Source organism: Camellia sinensis, chromosome 2, assembly GCF_055761805.1.
Source record: "Camellia sinensis isolate YWXY chromosome 2, ASM5576180v1, whole genome shotgun sequence".
In the NCBI taxonomy this organism is placed as follows: Eukaryota; Viridiplantae; Streptophyta; class Magnoliopsida; order Ericales; family Theaceae; genus Camellia; species Camellia sinensis.
In genome coordinates this window covers 158,868,457-158,885,212 of record NC_138962.1, presented here as the reverse complement: position 1 = coordinate 158,885,212, position 16,756 = coordinate 158,868,457, and the positions used below count along the sequence as shown (strand labels likewise).

The 16,756-nt window shown below is 37.7% G+C and overlaps 1 protein-coding gene across 7 annotated transcripts; it reads left to right on the top strand.

Moving 5' to 3' along the window:
- The first annotated feature begins 262 nt into the window (after positions 1–262).
- Positions 263–16,530, top strand: LOC114279088 (cellulose synthase A catalytic subunit 3 [UDP-forming]). Of its 7 annotated transcripts, none has more exons than XM_028221270.2 (15): positions 263–789; positions 912–1,147; positions 1,460–1,655; positions 2,763–2,983; positions 3,071–3,140; positions 3,275–3,473; positions 3,926–4,192; positions 4,318–4,663; positions 4,750–4,887; positions 9,013–9,138; positions 9,223–9,435; positions 10,007–10,271; positions 13,101–13,303; positions 14,455–14,805; positions 15,626–16,530. In XM_028221270.2, the coding sequence occupies exons 2-15, from the start codon at positions 1,124–1,126 to the stop codon at positions 16,208–16,210; spliced, it is 3,204 nt and encodes a 1,067-aa protein (XP_028077071.2). In that variant the 5' UTR covers positions 263–789; positions 912–1,123; the 3' UTR covers positions 16,211–16,530. The 7 variants fall into 7 exon arrangements, with proteins under 7 accessions (XP_028077071.2, XP_028077069.2, XP_082772097.1 ...); XM_028221268.2 differs by having other exon boundaries at positions 3,071–3,188; XM_082915971.1 differs by having other exon boundaries at positions 283–789; positions 903–1,147.
- Positions 16,531–16,756: the final 226 nt, after the last annotated feature.

The window sequence follows — 16,756 nt, the reverse complement described above, 5'->3', positions numbered from 1 at the left end:
AGACTATCGGTCATCTATGATGATTTTTCAGATAATTGTCCGACAAATACAAATTCAAATTTTTGAATAAATTTAAATGGTGGTTTGAGATGATCTAAATTAGTGTACTTTTTAATTTTTTATGAAATTAAATTGAGTTTGAAGTGATATATTAGAGAGATGATATGACATAAATAAGATAATATGATTTAAATAGAATAATAATTTTTTTAATTTTTGACTTTCTTTTTTTTAAAAAGAAAGACAAACAAGGCTTTAATTTAAGCTGCAATCATTTTTATTGTAATTTATCCATGTGGAGCGTTACTTGCAATTTCTTCCAATTTTCTGAGATAATAACTAGAAGCCATAAATCTCCCATCCTCTCTCTCTCTCTCTCTCTCCACGCAGCACTGTCGGTGGAGTGATTACTCACAGTCGTTACTACGTTGCTTTCGTCTCTCCTAATCCAATTTTTCTATTCTCATATTACAGCTATATTACTCACAACACAACACAACACAAGCGCCTAGATAAAGAGGCAGACACAGAGAGAGAGAGAGAGAGCTGTTGTTTTCTCTCTATTGTTGTGCTTCTTCAGTCAAATACTGTTTCAGTTCGATCCCCCCTGATAGACACCGCTTCGATCTCCATTGTTCCACGTTTCAATTTGACTTTCGCCTTCTCTATTTGAAGGTTGATCTTGATCTTGATCTTGATCAATTAAGCCTCATTTGGTGGACGAATTTCCTTGTGTGGATTTTGATTTTCCAAAGCCATTTGCATCGTTTTGTGTCGGAGATCTCTAAGGTATTCTCTTCTTTTATTCTCTCGTCTTGTTGTTAATTTTGCTCAATTATTCTGCTCGGTTGCTCAGAAAACACAGCATAATCCAAGCTAACATTTTGAATTCCTTCTCTCAGATTTCTTAGCAATTCACTAGGTTTTTTCACTCAGATCTGGGCTGTAATTTAAGAAGACTTTAGTAAGAGGCTTGCTTTTGAAGTGGAAGACTCAGAAAAGAAGATCCAATTGATTTATCTGCACTTGGATTATAATGCTTTGGATATGTTAATTGTCTATATATCTTGCTCAGACTGAAGCCTAATTCTATTCCATTGTTCTCATCCAAAGGGAATTGACAATGGAGTCAGAAGGAGAAAGTGGGGTTAGTATTCACAAAAACTATAACACTTTCCCTTTGATTTGCAGTTTGATCCATTCTAATTTTGTAATTTTATCCATATGTTGTGAATTTGTTTGTTCTCTATTTGATTGGGTCTCTTTGTTTTGACCTTGGTGGTGCAATTATTGGATTCTATACTATGAATAATTATACAATTCTTCCATATATCTATAGACTATATATTTTGGTCTGTTAGTTTGGTCTAGGTTGTTGAGTTTGTAGATTTGGATTGACACCTTTCATGTCATTACACTATTGGGGTTTTGAATGAGTTTGGCCATTGTGTTTTCTCAGGGGAAGTCCTTGAAGAACCTGGGTGGTCAAGTCTGCCAGATCTGTGGTGATAATGTTGGCGTGACTGCAGGTGGTGAACCATTCATTGCTTGTGATGTCTGTGCATTCCCTGTTTGCAGACCTTGCTATGAGTATGAGAGGAAGGATGGAAATCAGTCCTGCCCTCAATGCAAAACCCGATACAAGAGACATAAAGGTTTGTTTAAGACAGTTAAGCATTATCTCAGTATATATATGTTTATATATATTGTGGTTTGGCAAATTACTTGTATATCTGTACCTGTGTTAGTGATATATCTATTTGTCTTTAAGCTTTAGCTAAATAATAATCCATTTAACTAGAAACAAGAGGAGACAGCAGCAGCTGTAGAATTTTTTCTTAGGATAAACATTCAAAAAGTTAAATTTAAAAATTATCTTAAAGAAATCACATTCATCAAAAAAAAATATGTTGAGAATATATTTTTTGATAAATTCTATCCATAATGGCAGAATCAATAAAAAATAAAAAATAAATTGAATTTGGTGGATACCAATTTGGCACAAATAAACATCTTTTTTGACAAGTAAAAAAGATTATTAACAAAAAAACAGATCCTAAAATCAAGTTCAAAATACATGGCCTTGTAGTACAAACAATCACAATAGTCTCTCAATAGAGAAATACAAAGATCAACAAGCATTTTAAACAAACAACTCAAGTGGAAAGTCTCCAGAAGATTTAAAAGCATTTTAAACACACCTCAACACATCAAAAACCAATAAAGAAAACACACCTTACTTTTTTGGAGTTGAGTGGACTTGTTATAGAAGGGTGAAAAAAGTTTTGGGGGACTAAGTTCGGTTCATAGTCTTCAGAGCAACCAGCTCATACTAGTAGTAGTAGGTGAAGGGTGTTCACAATTTTATTTTCAAAGGTGACAAATTAACAATCCAACATATATACAGCTTTATATTTTTTTCAGGTTGTTCAAGAGAACACCCTAGAATGTCTGGAGTGCTGCCCCTGAGAGGAGATATTCTTATATCCCTTAAGCACATGTAATGTGCTATGGTGTGTTAATCATTAGTTGCTTTTTACAAACATTTTGATTTTATATATGAGATAGTGTTCTAGACATTTCTAAGGAAGATTTGCTCTTCATTCCGAGCTGCCAGAATTTGTTATCACTACTGGTTGACCTTCTGTCTATGATGTTTTCTCGAGTAATCCACTTATTTTTTTAAGCAGTTAAGTAAATAAGTTAAGGTCTTGGACATTATGCCTGTGAATGTCAGTTCTCATTCATGGTGTTGATTCCAGGAAGCCCAGCTATTGGTGGTGATGCAGAGGAGGACGGTGATGCTGATGTTGGTGCAAATGATATTCATTACAATTCACAAAATCAAAATGAGAAGCAGAAGGTCGCAGAGCGCATGTTGAGCTGGCACATGACATATGGACCAGGAGAAGAAATTGGGGCTCCAAACTTTGATAAAGAGGTTTCCCATAGCCACATTCCTCTGCTTACTAATGGACAGGAGGTCTGTCAAAAACCATCTACTGTTCTATCTTGTACTTGTACGTGATCTCCTTTGAAAATTAATTGTTCCTATTTATCTGTTCTAAAGGTTTCTGGAGAGTTGTCTGCAGCATCTCCTGAGCGTATTTCTATCTCATCTCCTGGACCTGGTGGTGTGGGTAAGCGTGTACATCCGCTCCCTTACTCTGGAGACATGAATCAATCACGTATATCTCCTGAACGTATATCTCTTTTGCATAATGTATTTCTTTCCTGATGTGATTCTAGTTTCTTGGTAATGCGCTTTTTGCAGCTAATATTAGAGTTGTGGATCCAGTGAGAGAGTTTGGGTCCCCAGGATTAGGTAATGTGGCCTGGAAAGAAAGAGTTGATGGCTGGAAGATGAAGCAGGAGAAGAATGTTGTTCCCATGACCACTAGTCATGCTACTTCTGAGAGAGGAGCTGGAGATATTGATGCCAGCACAGATGTGCTTGTGGATGACTCTTTGCTGTAGGTTCTCACTTCAATGAATTTCATTAATTCTTTGCTGCACCCTGGTTTAGTTTAATTGTATTTTCTCTGTGGCTCATGTTGTCAGCTCAAAACATATGTGAATTCTCAACATGTCTTTTCTTGGGTTCATTACGACAGTAACTACACAGCTTAAGCAATTTCTTGCAAATGCTAATAAATTTTCCTGATTGTTGACTTGTGTGTGTGTGTTTTTCCTTTCATTTTTCTATCTACAACTAAAACTGATGTAATTTATGTGCTACTTAAGTGTGGGTTCTCCACATCAAAAAAAAAAAAGGAATGTTTGTTCTAGACATGTGGTTGATGCAGCTTCTAGTTCCATTCACGTTGATTTTTTTTAAAGTTTAGTTTCCTTGTCATTTTACTTCTTTTTCAATATCTTTTGTAGCGAGGGTTATTTGTCGTGCTTATTTTCCTTTCTTGTGCAGGAATGATGAAGCTCGGCAGCCTCTTTCTAGGAAGGTTTCTGTTCCGTCATCCAGGATAAATCCTTACAGGATGGTTATTGTTCTGCGGCTCGCTATTCTTTGCATTTTCTTGCATTATCGGATAACAAATCCTGTGCCCAATGCCTATGCTCTGTGGTTGGTATCTGTGATATGTGAGATTTGGTTTGCTTTATCCTGGATATTGGATCAGTTCCCTAAATGGCTTCCAGTGAACCGTGAAACATATCTTGATAGGCTTGCACTTAGGTGAGATGATTTTTCGGGTTATCCACCTTTATTTAATTATAAGTTGGTCCCCATTATACTTCTACTTTGTATCATATGAGTTCCTTTGCCCCTCAGATCTTTAACTTGAAGTTTCATGGTTACAGATATGACCGAGAAGGAGAGCCATCACAACTAGCTGCTGTTGACATTTTTGTCAGTACAGTCGATCCTTTAAAGGAGCCTCCTCTTGTTACAGCCAATACTGTGTTATCTATTCTTGCTGTTGACTACCCAGTTGACAAGGTCTCATGCTATGTCTCTGACGATGGAGCTGCTATGTTGACATTTGAAGCTCTGTCGGAAACATCAGAATTTGCAAGGAAATGGGTCCCGTTCTGCAAGAAGTATAACATAGAGCCAAGGGCTCCAGAATGGTACTTTGCTCAAAAGATTGACTACTTGAAGGATAAAGTTCAAACATCATTTGTCAAAGATCGTAGGGCAATGAAGGTGGGGGATCTATATATATACACATATGTAATTTCTCCTTTCTGTAAGACATCCTTTTGATGTTTCTTTGTGTGCTTGCATTCCAGAGGGAATATGAAGAGTTTAAAGTTCGTGTCAATGGGCTCGTTGCTAAGGCCCAGAAGGTCCCTGAAGAAGGATGGCTCATGCAAGATGGCACACCATGGCCTGGAAATAATACTAGGGACCATCCTGGCATGATTCAGGTAACTTCAGTTTCACATTGGTGTTGTGATAATGTTAAATATAAACATTTAGGTGCCGTTTGGTAATACTTACGTTTTCAATTTTCTGTTTATATTTATAAAAATTTTAAAAACTCAAATAAAAACTTGTTTGGTAAATTTTTAATTTATAAATCAGTAATCTCAGTTTATAAATTTAGCAAAAAAATGTAAACTCAAAAAATGTGTTTCCGTTTTGAGTTTTTTTTTTTTTACCACCCAACACTAGCCACCATCCTCCACCCATTTTCCACCATCGTCTTCCGCACCACCACCCAACCCCCACCACCACCTACCACCACCACTCACCACCCACCTGCCACCACCATCCACTACCCGCCATCACCACCTACCTACCACCCACCTGCCATCCACTCTCCACCACCACCCACCCCTCGCCACCACCACCACCACCACCTCCATCACTACCATCCACCACCCATCTGCCATTCACCCGCCACTACCCACGACCCGCTACTACCATTCCCCACTTGCTACCTACCCGCCACCACTACTCACCACCCACCTGCCACCACCATCCACCACCCACCTGCCACCCACCCGCCGCCACCACCCACCCACCACCCACCACCACTACCCACTCGCTACCACCCACCGCCTGCCACCATCACCCACCCACCTACCACCACCACCACCACCACCACCACCACCCGCCATCTACCCGCCACCACCCACCACCACCCGCCATCCGCCACCTACCTGCCACCACCACCCACCACCCGCCACTACCATCACTACCACCCACTCGCTACCACCCACCACCCGCCACTATCACCTATCCATCCACCATCACCACCCGCCACCACCCATCACCACCTGTCATCCGCCACCCACCTGCCACCACCACCCGCCACCATCACCCACTCATCCACCACCACCACCCCCCGCCACCTACTCGTCACCACCCACCACCACTCGCCATCCGCCACCCACCTGCCACTGCCACCACCACCCACCTGCCATCACCACCTACCACCCACCACCCGCTACCACCACCACCCACTCGCTACCACCCACCACCCGCCACCACCTGCTACCCACCACTCACCGTTGCCACTTTTCACTACCGTTTTTCGCCGCCACTTGCCACCACTTGCCATTTCTCACTCTTTTTTATATTTTTTATATTTTTTAAACATTTTGTCAATTACCAAACGCGTTTGTAATTTATGTTTTTCTAAAAATAAACAAAAAATAAACAAAAACCAATTTGTAAAATTTTTGTAAATATAAACTGAAAACGTAAACGTTACCAAACAGACCCTTATTCTCTCAATTAGTTGCAATAACTTTGATGTCATGCATATTGTTCTCTCTCTTTCTTTCTGATCAGAAACAAAGAAAATTGAATTGGAGAACGCGCCAAAGGGGGACAACCCTTGAACAACTGAATAAAAAGAAAAAGAAAAAAGACAAAACAAACCTAACCAAACTAAGCCTTGTGTCTCAATTAAGTGTGGTTGGCTACATGGAGATGGATCTTTTTTGGCCATCCAACTCTATTAAGGGCTATATACTCAGTTAAATTAAATAAATATATATCTTCTTTCACTACTGTATCCCATGTATTAGGTCTTCCCTTCCCTTTAGCAACTCCATTTTTTATGATCCTATTACTCTTCCTTATTGTTGCATCTACAGATCCTCGTTGCACATGACCAAACCATCTTAACCCGTTATTTCTCAACTTGTCTTCAATAAGTATTACTCCTACCATTCCATGAATAAATTTATTTTCAATTCTATATTTTCTAATTTTACTGTCACATATCCATCTAAGCATTCTCATCCCAACTACAATAATTTTATGTGCATGTTATTTCTTAGTTTCCCAACACTAAAGAAAACAAGAAAAGAGAAAAATACAAAATTAGATACAACTATTATCACCCAAAAATACATTCACACCCAACCCCTGAATTGTCTCAATTATGCTACATTTCATGAAAGGAGTTTTCTCAACATCTATCATCAATTTATATTTATCTCAACTCACTTTCCCAATTTGATATCCAAATGTTTTTCTTTAAATTGTGTTCTAAAATCATCCTTGAAAATAAATAAAAAAAGGCATTAAGATGCTTTTTTAATTAAAGTATTTTCTCCAAAATGGGACTCAATCTCCCTCTTTTGTCCACCCCACATTAAAGTCTATTTAGTTCTCTTTCATTTCTAGAAGATATCTTTCCCCCTTCCCGTCATTTTTTTTTTAGCTTTACTAGCTTCCCTAATCTCATCCCTCTCCAAGGTAGTAGAATTCTGAAGTTCCTTTTTCTCAATAGTAATACAACTATCAATCTTCTCATCCACCGTATTACCACCACAGCAACTCTCTCACCTTCCTAATCACTTGACCGAACTGTTCATGGCTCAAGCAACCTCCCTCATCATTAGCGATTGTAAACATCTCTACTCATCCACTGTTCAAATCTACTTTCTAAAGAATTAAAAGGCCATTGTCGTCATGTTCAAATGAAACCTCACACTAAGATGAGAAACTTTCCTCTATATCAATGACCCCTCCTCCAGCAAACAGGGAGATCATAATGAAAACCTATGAAGCATGGGTACTTCGAAAATGTTGCCGTACTCATACCGGGTACTTATTGGGTACGGATACTTGTACCGATAGGGCGGTATGTGTACCGGGTACTCGAAATACGTACCAGGTACTTTTTATACATTCTTTGGCAGTTGGATACTCCATGGGTACTGCATGGGTATATTGGGAGTACACCGAGCTATATGGGATATTGGTGAGGATACGTTTAATTTATTAGAGAGTTTTTATTTACTTGAAATTGCAAATCCTTTACTTGATGTGCCAGAGATGAAAGATATATTATTCAACGACGAAGTTAATGGAAGTGAAAACTAAAATTTTCAAGTTTTTAAATTGTGCTTAACTTGTTTTTGGAATAAAACTTTATTTTATAATTTCTCCTATTTAATGGCATTAAAACAGCTTATAGACTTTGTTTTAGTATTGGTATTGTTGAACTATGATTTCTCTTTTAGTTTTGTAATTTCTGTTTTTACTTTTGGTATTGAAATTTGATTTGTAAATTGGATCTCAAACTATAAATTATAAAAAATAAAAAATTTATTGATGTATCTTAGCCGCACCAGTATCATATTTTTTTAAAGATTTTGCCCCGTATCGTACTAGTACCAATATCCGTACTTGCACCCGTGCTTCATAGATGAAAACTCACTACCCCCTTCCTCAAATCAGTAAAACCTCCATCTTCCCCATCAACCTCGCCTCTTCCCCAATTACCTCCTTCGCCTCTACTGATCATCCAAAAACTAACAGCTTGACCCTACTTGCTCAATAACATCCTTCTCCTGCTCCGTCCTTTCCCCATTAAACAAAGCCTCCCCTATGTTCTGCTTAATTTCAGAATTCTCCTCCATCTCAAAGTAACACCCAACTCATCTTCCTCTTCTGGCTCAACTCCCTTGCATGAATCCTTTTGGCATCTACGCTTCCTTTCATCCAAATCCAACCCAATCAATTGCCTTGAAGACTCTCTACCCTCTGCTGTTGATGCCTAGCCTCTCCTGTTAGCCTCTTCCCTTCCCTTCTCCACTACAGGCCTCCATCTATTTTACCCTCATTGATTGGGAAAGTACAGACCCATCACCCTCCAAATTTGCATCAACTGTCCCATCTCCACAATAAGACTTGCTGAACCTTGCTACTTTTGACCTTACATCCACAATCCCCTCCAATCCCTTACAACCTCCATATCTGCTACCAAAACCTCCCTTCTCAAACTTGAACCTCTGCCTAAAATCCCCTGCCCCTCTTCTTTCACATCTCCTACCCCACCACCTCAAACTCTCTCTCTCTCTCTCTCTCTCTCTCTCTCTCACACACACACACACACACACACAATTTTGTTCTTCTCTTTCTTGCATTTACAATTTGTTTTATAGTTTTGTTCTTTCAGCTTACCTTGAGTTCCTATTTCTTACATGGTTTTTAACTTGTTAATCATTTGTCAATTGAAGTAGTGTGTAATCCATGTTGCTTCTTTATGCACAACCATTTTGTTTTTGATTACGTATCCTTATTTGCAGGTTTTCTTGGGTCAAAGTGGTGGCCTTGACAGCGATGGTAATGAGCTGCCACGATTAGTGTATGTTTCTCGTGAGAAGCGTCCTGGTTTCCAACATCACAAGAAAGCTGGTGCTATGAATGCCCTTGTGAGTATTTAAAAATCAGAGTCTCTGCTTATTCAGGTCTGTAGGCATCTGTAACCTATAATGGTCAATGTTACTCTCTTGTAGGTTCGAGTATCAGCAGTCCTTACTAATGGACCTTTCTTGCTGAATCTTGATTGTGATCACTACATAAACAACAGCAAGGCACTTAGAGAAGCTATGTGTTTTATGATGGATCCAAACCTTGGGAAATATGTCTGTTATGTTCAGTTTCCACAGAGATTTGATGGTATTGATAGGAATGATCGATATGCCAATCGTAATACTGTTTTCTTTGATGTAAGTTGTCTCATCCCTCCTTGCATTTATGCCTTCAGTTGACTGTGTCATACAATCTTCATTAATGATGGTTTGTTACTGTTCGTTGATTTAGACTCCTTCCTTCCCAACTAATAATAAGATCAAGAGCGAATTGAAAGCCCCCAAGCCATAAACAAAATTGGAAACTTTTCATTTCACTTTCCGTTCTCTCTTAGGCTTGCCCACTTTTTATTATTTACTTTCATACAGGATACTAGCAGTATGTTATCTTGTTTGGTGCATTATGTTTTATGATTAGACGAACATTCATTGAAACATCAAAAGAAAAAGGGAAAACAGATTAGAACATTCAATCTGTCGTCAGGAACTGCTAATTATTTGTTGAACAATGCCTCCTCCCTTAAATAACTTTTTCTGACTGCCTCCTGGATAGTCACTATTTGTGGTGATTTAGTCACCTTTCAGAAGCTCCCTTAATTATGTGCGTGGATCTGCCCAATGAGTGATGGGACCAAAGCCTGTATGCTCACTTTCCTTTGGGCTAAAAATCTTCCTTGATTCACTTACCTCTTTATTTTGTTGTTGTCAGATTAATTTGAGGGGTTTGGATGGCATTCAAGGCCCTGTGTATGTGGGTACTGGATGTGTCTTCAATAGAACAGCTTTGTATGGCTATGAACCTCCTCTCAAACCTAAGCATAAAAAAGCTGGGTTTTTCTCTTCTTGCTGTGGTGGATCACGAAAAAAGAGTTCTAAATCAAGTAAGAAGGGTTCAGACAAAAAGAAATCTAGCAAGCATGTGGATCCCACAGTGCCAATTTTCAATCTAGAGGATATAGAGGAAGGGGTTGAAGGTACGGTTTCATTTCATGTTAGTATATCTACTTGTTAAATCTACCTATTGAAGATATCTTGACACTATGTCAAATTGGATTTCTCGACACTTCATATCAAGTTGGATTTCTTGACACTTCTTCTGAATCAGATATTCCATTTCTGTTTCGATTCTCAAAGTTAATCTTAACAATGTCTCAAAACTGAAAATACTGATTGAAACAGGTGTAAATTGTATTAGGCTCCATTGCCTCCATTACATCATTGACTTTTATTCTGCCATTTCAGGCATGGTTATTAGACCTGGCTCAGGCATCATTGCTCTAAAGGGTTGTAACTGGGTTACCAGTTCAACTGCTTAGACATCTTGTCAGGCCATCACATCACTAAAATAGCATTTTTGCAGAAATAAAAATTACATAATTGTGGTTAAACTTTTGTTGTGTTTCACAAAAACTAAATATCATTTTAGTATATGGTATGTGTTCTAACTTCTTCACTAACACATCTAAAAGACATGAAAAGAATGTGAAGTACGTAAACTTATGTATATGTATGTAATTGCATAAATATGCATACAAATTATGCATGCCTTAAAAGAGTTGCTTATTTCTTGTTGTTCTTATCATAAGCCTACATATGTATATGGTCCTATAATGGTAAAACAAGGTGAAGTAACTAGCAAGCTTCTTTGTATGGATATGTTTTGTTGAAATAGGAAAATAAAGGTGTGGGTTTTTATTGTTATTTACTTCACTTTCTACTTCCAATATTAGAATTTTAAGACTGGGCCATTATTATTTAGGATTCCATGTTGTCCTTGCAAAGTTTGTAGTCTTGGTTGAAGGAGTAGCACACAGTGATGTAAAATGAGTGTGGGTATTACATTCAGTGAGTCCAATGTTGATGCAATAATTAGTTTCTATGGCTGAATGGTTAAAACAAATATAGGGTTTTTTAAGGTTTGGGTATGAAGTCCCCATATCTAGGCTAGGTGATGGCGGGGAACTCGAACTTGGACCAGTTGTGGGTAGACCCAGCGGCCAGGACAGGAACAATGGAACTGCGAGAGGCAGAGCCAGAGCTGACCAATAGCAAAAGGCTAACATCTCTCTGGCCTTTTCAGTAGTAGTGAACTATGGGGCAACAAAAGGGTAGGGTTTTGAAAATGAAAACACCAGCTTCTGTGGTCCTTCATGGGTTGTTCTGGGCACTGTGAACAGTGGCCTTGTTGGTTTTGTGACCTTTTGCAAGCTGAGGTTGATGATTGAGGAACTGTGATACTTGAGGGTCTAATAGGGGCTATTACAGATCTGATTTTGTGGTTTTAGAAAATTGCTGAAAAAATTATAAAGAAAAAAGTAACTCTATAAAACACTAGTATATCTAGGCATCACACCTAGACTAGAATTGCATCTCACAATTTGCAAGAGAGCTTCAAAAGCTCAGTAGCGGGAAACTTCTACTTGGGTCATGTTTCTTACTTAGAAATGAGATACTGTGCTCCCAAGTAAGAAACATGTTAGAAACTTGGTCTTGTTGAGGAAGACACTCACTCCCGAGTCCCAACTAAAATAGAATCACTCAAACATACAAATCTTAAATGTACAAAAGAAAACCAACTTACTCAAGTACTTTCTATTTACATAATATTTATTCATATTTTACAAAGACAATTTGTAGTTGACATCGTTCTCGAATAATAATTCATAGTTTAACACATACTATAGCTAAGTAGAAAAAAAAGAAGTTAAAATATATTTATATTTTTAACATATAAAATATATACATGCTTCTATAGGCAGTCCAAACCTTAGAAACGTCTATATGCCCTTGCTTCCCTGCCCCTTGCTTTGTGCAACTAAGTTCAAAAGCTTCAATAATTCTCTAAAACTCAATGCTATTAAATTAAGTTATATGCAATAAATGGCTTTATACAGACATTAGAGAACTCCTACTCCGTATAGAACTTTGACTTCATATGCGGAAATTAGACCTTTTGACTTCTAAAACTTACCTAAACCTAAATAAGATTCATAAATAAAAACCCAATTGCATAACTTGAATGGCCCATGGCCTACCCATATAGCCCATGTCCAAAAATCTTCCAAAATTCCAAAAAATGCCCTAACCTACAAAAAACTAGAAAAACATTTTGAAAATTGATCAACTTAATATCTAACCCAAAAATTCATAAAATTGGACTCTACTAAGACTAGAAACATGCCGATGCATCGTTTCCTATAGATCTTGCCTTGGAAATATGCCAACTTTTGATATTATTTGCTTCCTTAAATTTTCTTTCTTTTTGCTTTTCTTGTGGACCTGGGTCATTTTGCTGGGTAAGCTTTGTTTTGGTTTCTTGTAAGCTTAACAATCTGAGATGGTAGCTGGGCCTGTAAAGGGAGGTGAATTTGACTGTCTGGTCTCCTCCAACTCAGGTGACAACATTGATACAAAGCGATATAAGTGGTAATCCAGCTCAAGGAATATATGTTGCAAAATTGATATTCTGACATGTTTAATTACCCACCATTGGGTACATTTCCTTTTGTTAGATGCTAAACCTTGGTTTTCTCATACCTCCCTATTTAGGACATATATATATATGTGTGTGTGTGTGTGTGTGTTTTCATCTCATCAGAACATAATACATATAAAGTCATGTTTTTACTGATATGCATGCTGCATTCTCAAGTATTTGAGTAAATAAATATTATCTACATGAGAACCTGCATATTATGATTACATCATATTCGATGATGGATTGTTCGAGTAAACTGCTTTGGTTCATAGAGGGAGTTCTTTCTTTTTTTTGTCATTTATTCATTATTCAATTTCAAAATCAGGAGCTGGATTTGATGATGAGAAGTCATTGCTCATGTCACAAATGAGCCTTGAGAAAAGATTTGGTCAATCTACTGTTTTTGTTGCATCCACACTTATGGAGAATGGTGGTCTTCCCGACTCAGCAACGCCAGAGCATCTTCTTAAAGAGGCTATTCATGTTATCAGTTGTGGGTACGAGGATAAATCAGACTGGGGGAGTGAGGTACTTTTGTATGTTTAATGCCTTAACTCCATTGTAGATTTAGTTTATTTATTCTCACCACTGCACTAAGGAAATTACTTGTTATCTTTTATTTGTTTCTTTCTTTCCTTCCTTCCTTTGTGTTCCCTCTGGGGTGAAAAATTATGTCACGTGAAAGATATCATTTCCACTCATGCGTTGAAATGGCACTGTTTTATGTTATAGGATGGATACACCAGCATACTGGTTTGCATTTGAATGAGTGAGAATAACTTTCAGTAACCAATTTAGCATTCCTATTGTACATATGATTATGCATAAAGGTTATGGTTGTAAATTTAATACCATAGGAGTTGAGCTTCTGCAGTATGTGCCTCATTAATCTCTGAAATATGAGGAAGGAAGAAGTTTTTCTGTTTTTTCTTTTTTTTTCAGCTCTTTTATCTGAAATAATATGGAGAACAAAAGATTTGTTGGTGATGAAAAGCCATGTACTGCCCGTAGGAAGGCAAGAATTCTGGAATTATTTTTAGGTTTTCTAGCGTGATAAACCCAAGACATGAGTTATATTTTGAAGAAAATCATAATAGCTTTGTGTGCTCTCTCTCTCTCTCTCTTTGTTGTTCTTTTATGGGAATTTCCATTCAGTGTAAGAAGTAAAAAAAAAAAAATTATAGATAAGTGGTAAACTTTATACACATTAATAATTAAAATCATAAACTTTTTTCATGATTCTGTAATATTTTTTTTGTTAGGACCAGTGATAAGTAATTTCCTGTACTTTTATTTCTTCTCCATTTCCCTCATCTTTTGAATTCTTTCTTTTCTTCCTATCAGGACCAATCTTCTATTGTTTTTATATTTTGTTAACTTCAGTGGAAGTTGCATCACTTTGTAGAATCCCAAAAGTAGTTGCATCGCTCAGACACGCACACGTGCAAAAATACTGTGTTCCGCCAATGTGGGGTGTTTGGGGTAGACTGGATAGAGATGGCTAATTTTGATGTATTTAAAATCCATTTGTTCCCTGTCAGACTGCTAGTAACTCAACAAAATTCTGTTCATCAACATCCATTATATGAAAAACAAAATGGTTTATTTCATATATTCAAGACCTTATTTTTGTTTTGTGCTCATGTTAAAATTTTCAATTTTTGTCTTTCAATCTGCAGATAGGGTGGATCTATGGTTCAGTTACAGAAGATATTCTTACTGGATTCAAGATGCATGCCCGTGGTTGGCGGTCAATTTACTGTATGCCCAAGAGGCCAGCCTTTAAAGGGTCTGCTCCTATTAATCTTTCAGATCGTCTCAATCAAGTGCTTCGATGGGCTTTGGGATCTGTGGAAATTCTATTCAGTCGGCATTGCCCTATATGGTATGGCTATAATGGAAGACTGAAATGGCTTGAGAGATTTGCATACATAAACACAACCATTTATCCAATCACTGCCATCCCTCTACTTATGTACTGTACTTTGCCAGCTGTTTGTCTTCTTACTGGACAGTTCATTATCCCACAGGTTCGCTATTTCAACACATCCCCCATGCGTACTCTTCTCTTTTATTTAATGAACTCGTAAAAAGAAATCACTTGATTGTGAAGGGGAACTGTTCTTTAGCAGCCAGCCTCTCTGCAATTGCTGTTGTTTCTAGTGATAGCTAGAGATATGATGTACACTTGGGGATGCAGTATTCAGAGTCGTTAAAGATGCGAATTGCTTCTATATTCATCCCTAATGATTAACTTCTCCCAAGTGTACTGTGACATTATATGCTTGTGTTGGTGTCTGCACAAATTTCAGGGATGAGCCAATATCAAAATTTGTGCTTCTGCCAAAATTTTGAGGTGTTTGAAGGCACTTTTCTTATATCTCTCTCCCCTCTTCTTTCTTTTATTTCCTTTTTGAGGCATTATAAATAATGAAAAAATTGGTACTTTCACAAATATGTTAACAATGATATATATATATATATTTTTTTTATAGCAAAGAACTTGTACCCGTCTATTTGGGAAGTTGTCAATATGCTTTGCAATCTCTCTTCAAAACGTTTCTCAAGAGTTTTTTTATCCTCCAACATTTGAGGTTGTGAATATGTTTGCATACTATTAGAAAGGCTTCGTGTCAGAGGTTTTTAACTTGTTTTGTTTTGAGCTTGTGGTAAACATCTAATGTGCTTTTGTTATGAGATGTTTTTATTATAATCCAGCTTGTTTATTTATAAAAACAAAACTGTAACAGCATTTATGATGCTAATTAGCATGTAACATGGAAAAGGCATGAAAGTTGTACATTCCATACCATAATAATAAATCAATCTTGTGCCTCATTCTGGTTGCAGATTAGTAACATCGCGAGTATCTGGTTTATATCCCTCTTTCTTTCCATCTTCGCCACTGGTATATTGGAGATGAGGTGGAGCGGTGTTGGAATAGACGAATGGTGGAGAAATGAACAGTTTTGGGTTATTGGTGGTGTTTCAGCTCATCTCTTTGCTGTTTTCCAAGGCCTGCTTAAAGTGCTTGCTGGAATTGATACCAACTTCACTGTCACCTCCAAGGCATCAGATGAAGATGGAGATTTTACGGAGCTCTACATGTTTAAATGGACAACCCTTCTGATCCCACCCACGACTCTCCTCGTAATAAACTTAGTGGGTGTCGTTGCAGGCATCTCATATGCCATCAACAGTGGTTACCAGTCATGGGGTCCACTCTTTGGGAAGCTGTTCTTTGCTTTTTGGGTGATCGTTCATCTCTACCCCTTCCTCAAGGGTCTAATGGGGCGCCAGAACCGAACACCCACGATTGTTGTGGTTTGGTCAATTCTGCTTGCTTCCATTTTCTCATTGTTATGGGTGCGAATTGATCCCTTCACCACCAGGGTAACTGGCCCAGATGTTCAGCAGTGTGGAATCAACTGTTAAATCTGAATGTTCAGTCGAGTACTTTCTCTGAACCGAGCTGAAGTATGTGAGGTCAGAGTTAATTATGAAGTTACAAAATTGTGCAGGAAAGGAATGGTTAAAAGTCATTTTGTTTTTTTACAGGAGTGATTTTATAATTATTATTCATAGAGCATTATGTTCTTTCTTCTTCTTTTCTCCTTCCTTTTTTGGAGGGCCGTGGATAAATTGAAGAGACTGGCTGGAGTAAATTATTTATTGCTTGTGTATTTTCCACGTTATTATTAGAAGCAACATTGTAGAACATGCTTTCTTCTATAATGTAATTCAATTTCGGAAAACAAGTTTCAATATATGTTTTCTTTTTATACTGTTTGCATGCATTGGACTAAGATTAGTAAACTTGCACTTGCACTTGGTATTGCTATTGTCAATTGCTTGAATACAATCTGTTGTATAGCAAAAGTGGTAAACAAGCCAAAGCGGGTCGAATGGATGCATTCAAGTATTGGACAAAGAGAAGGCAGTCGGAGTAGATGATGACTGCACGGGATTACGGCGTTGACA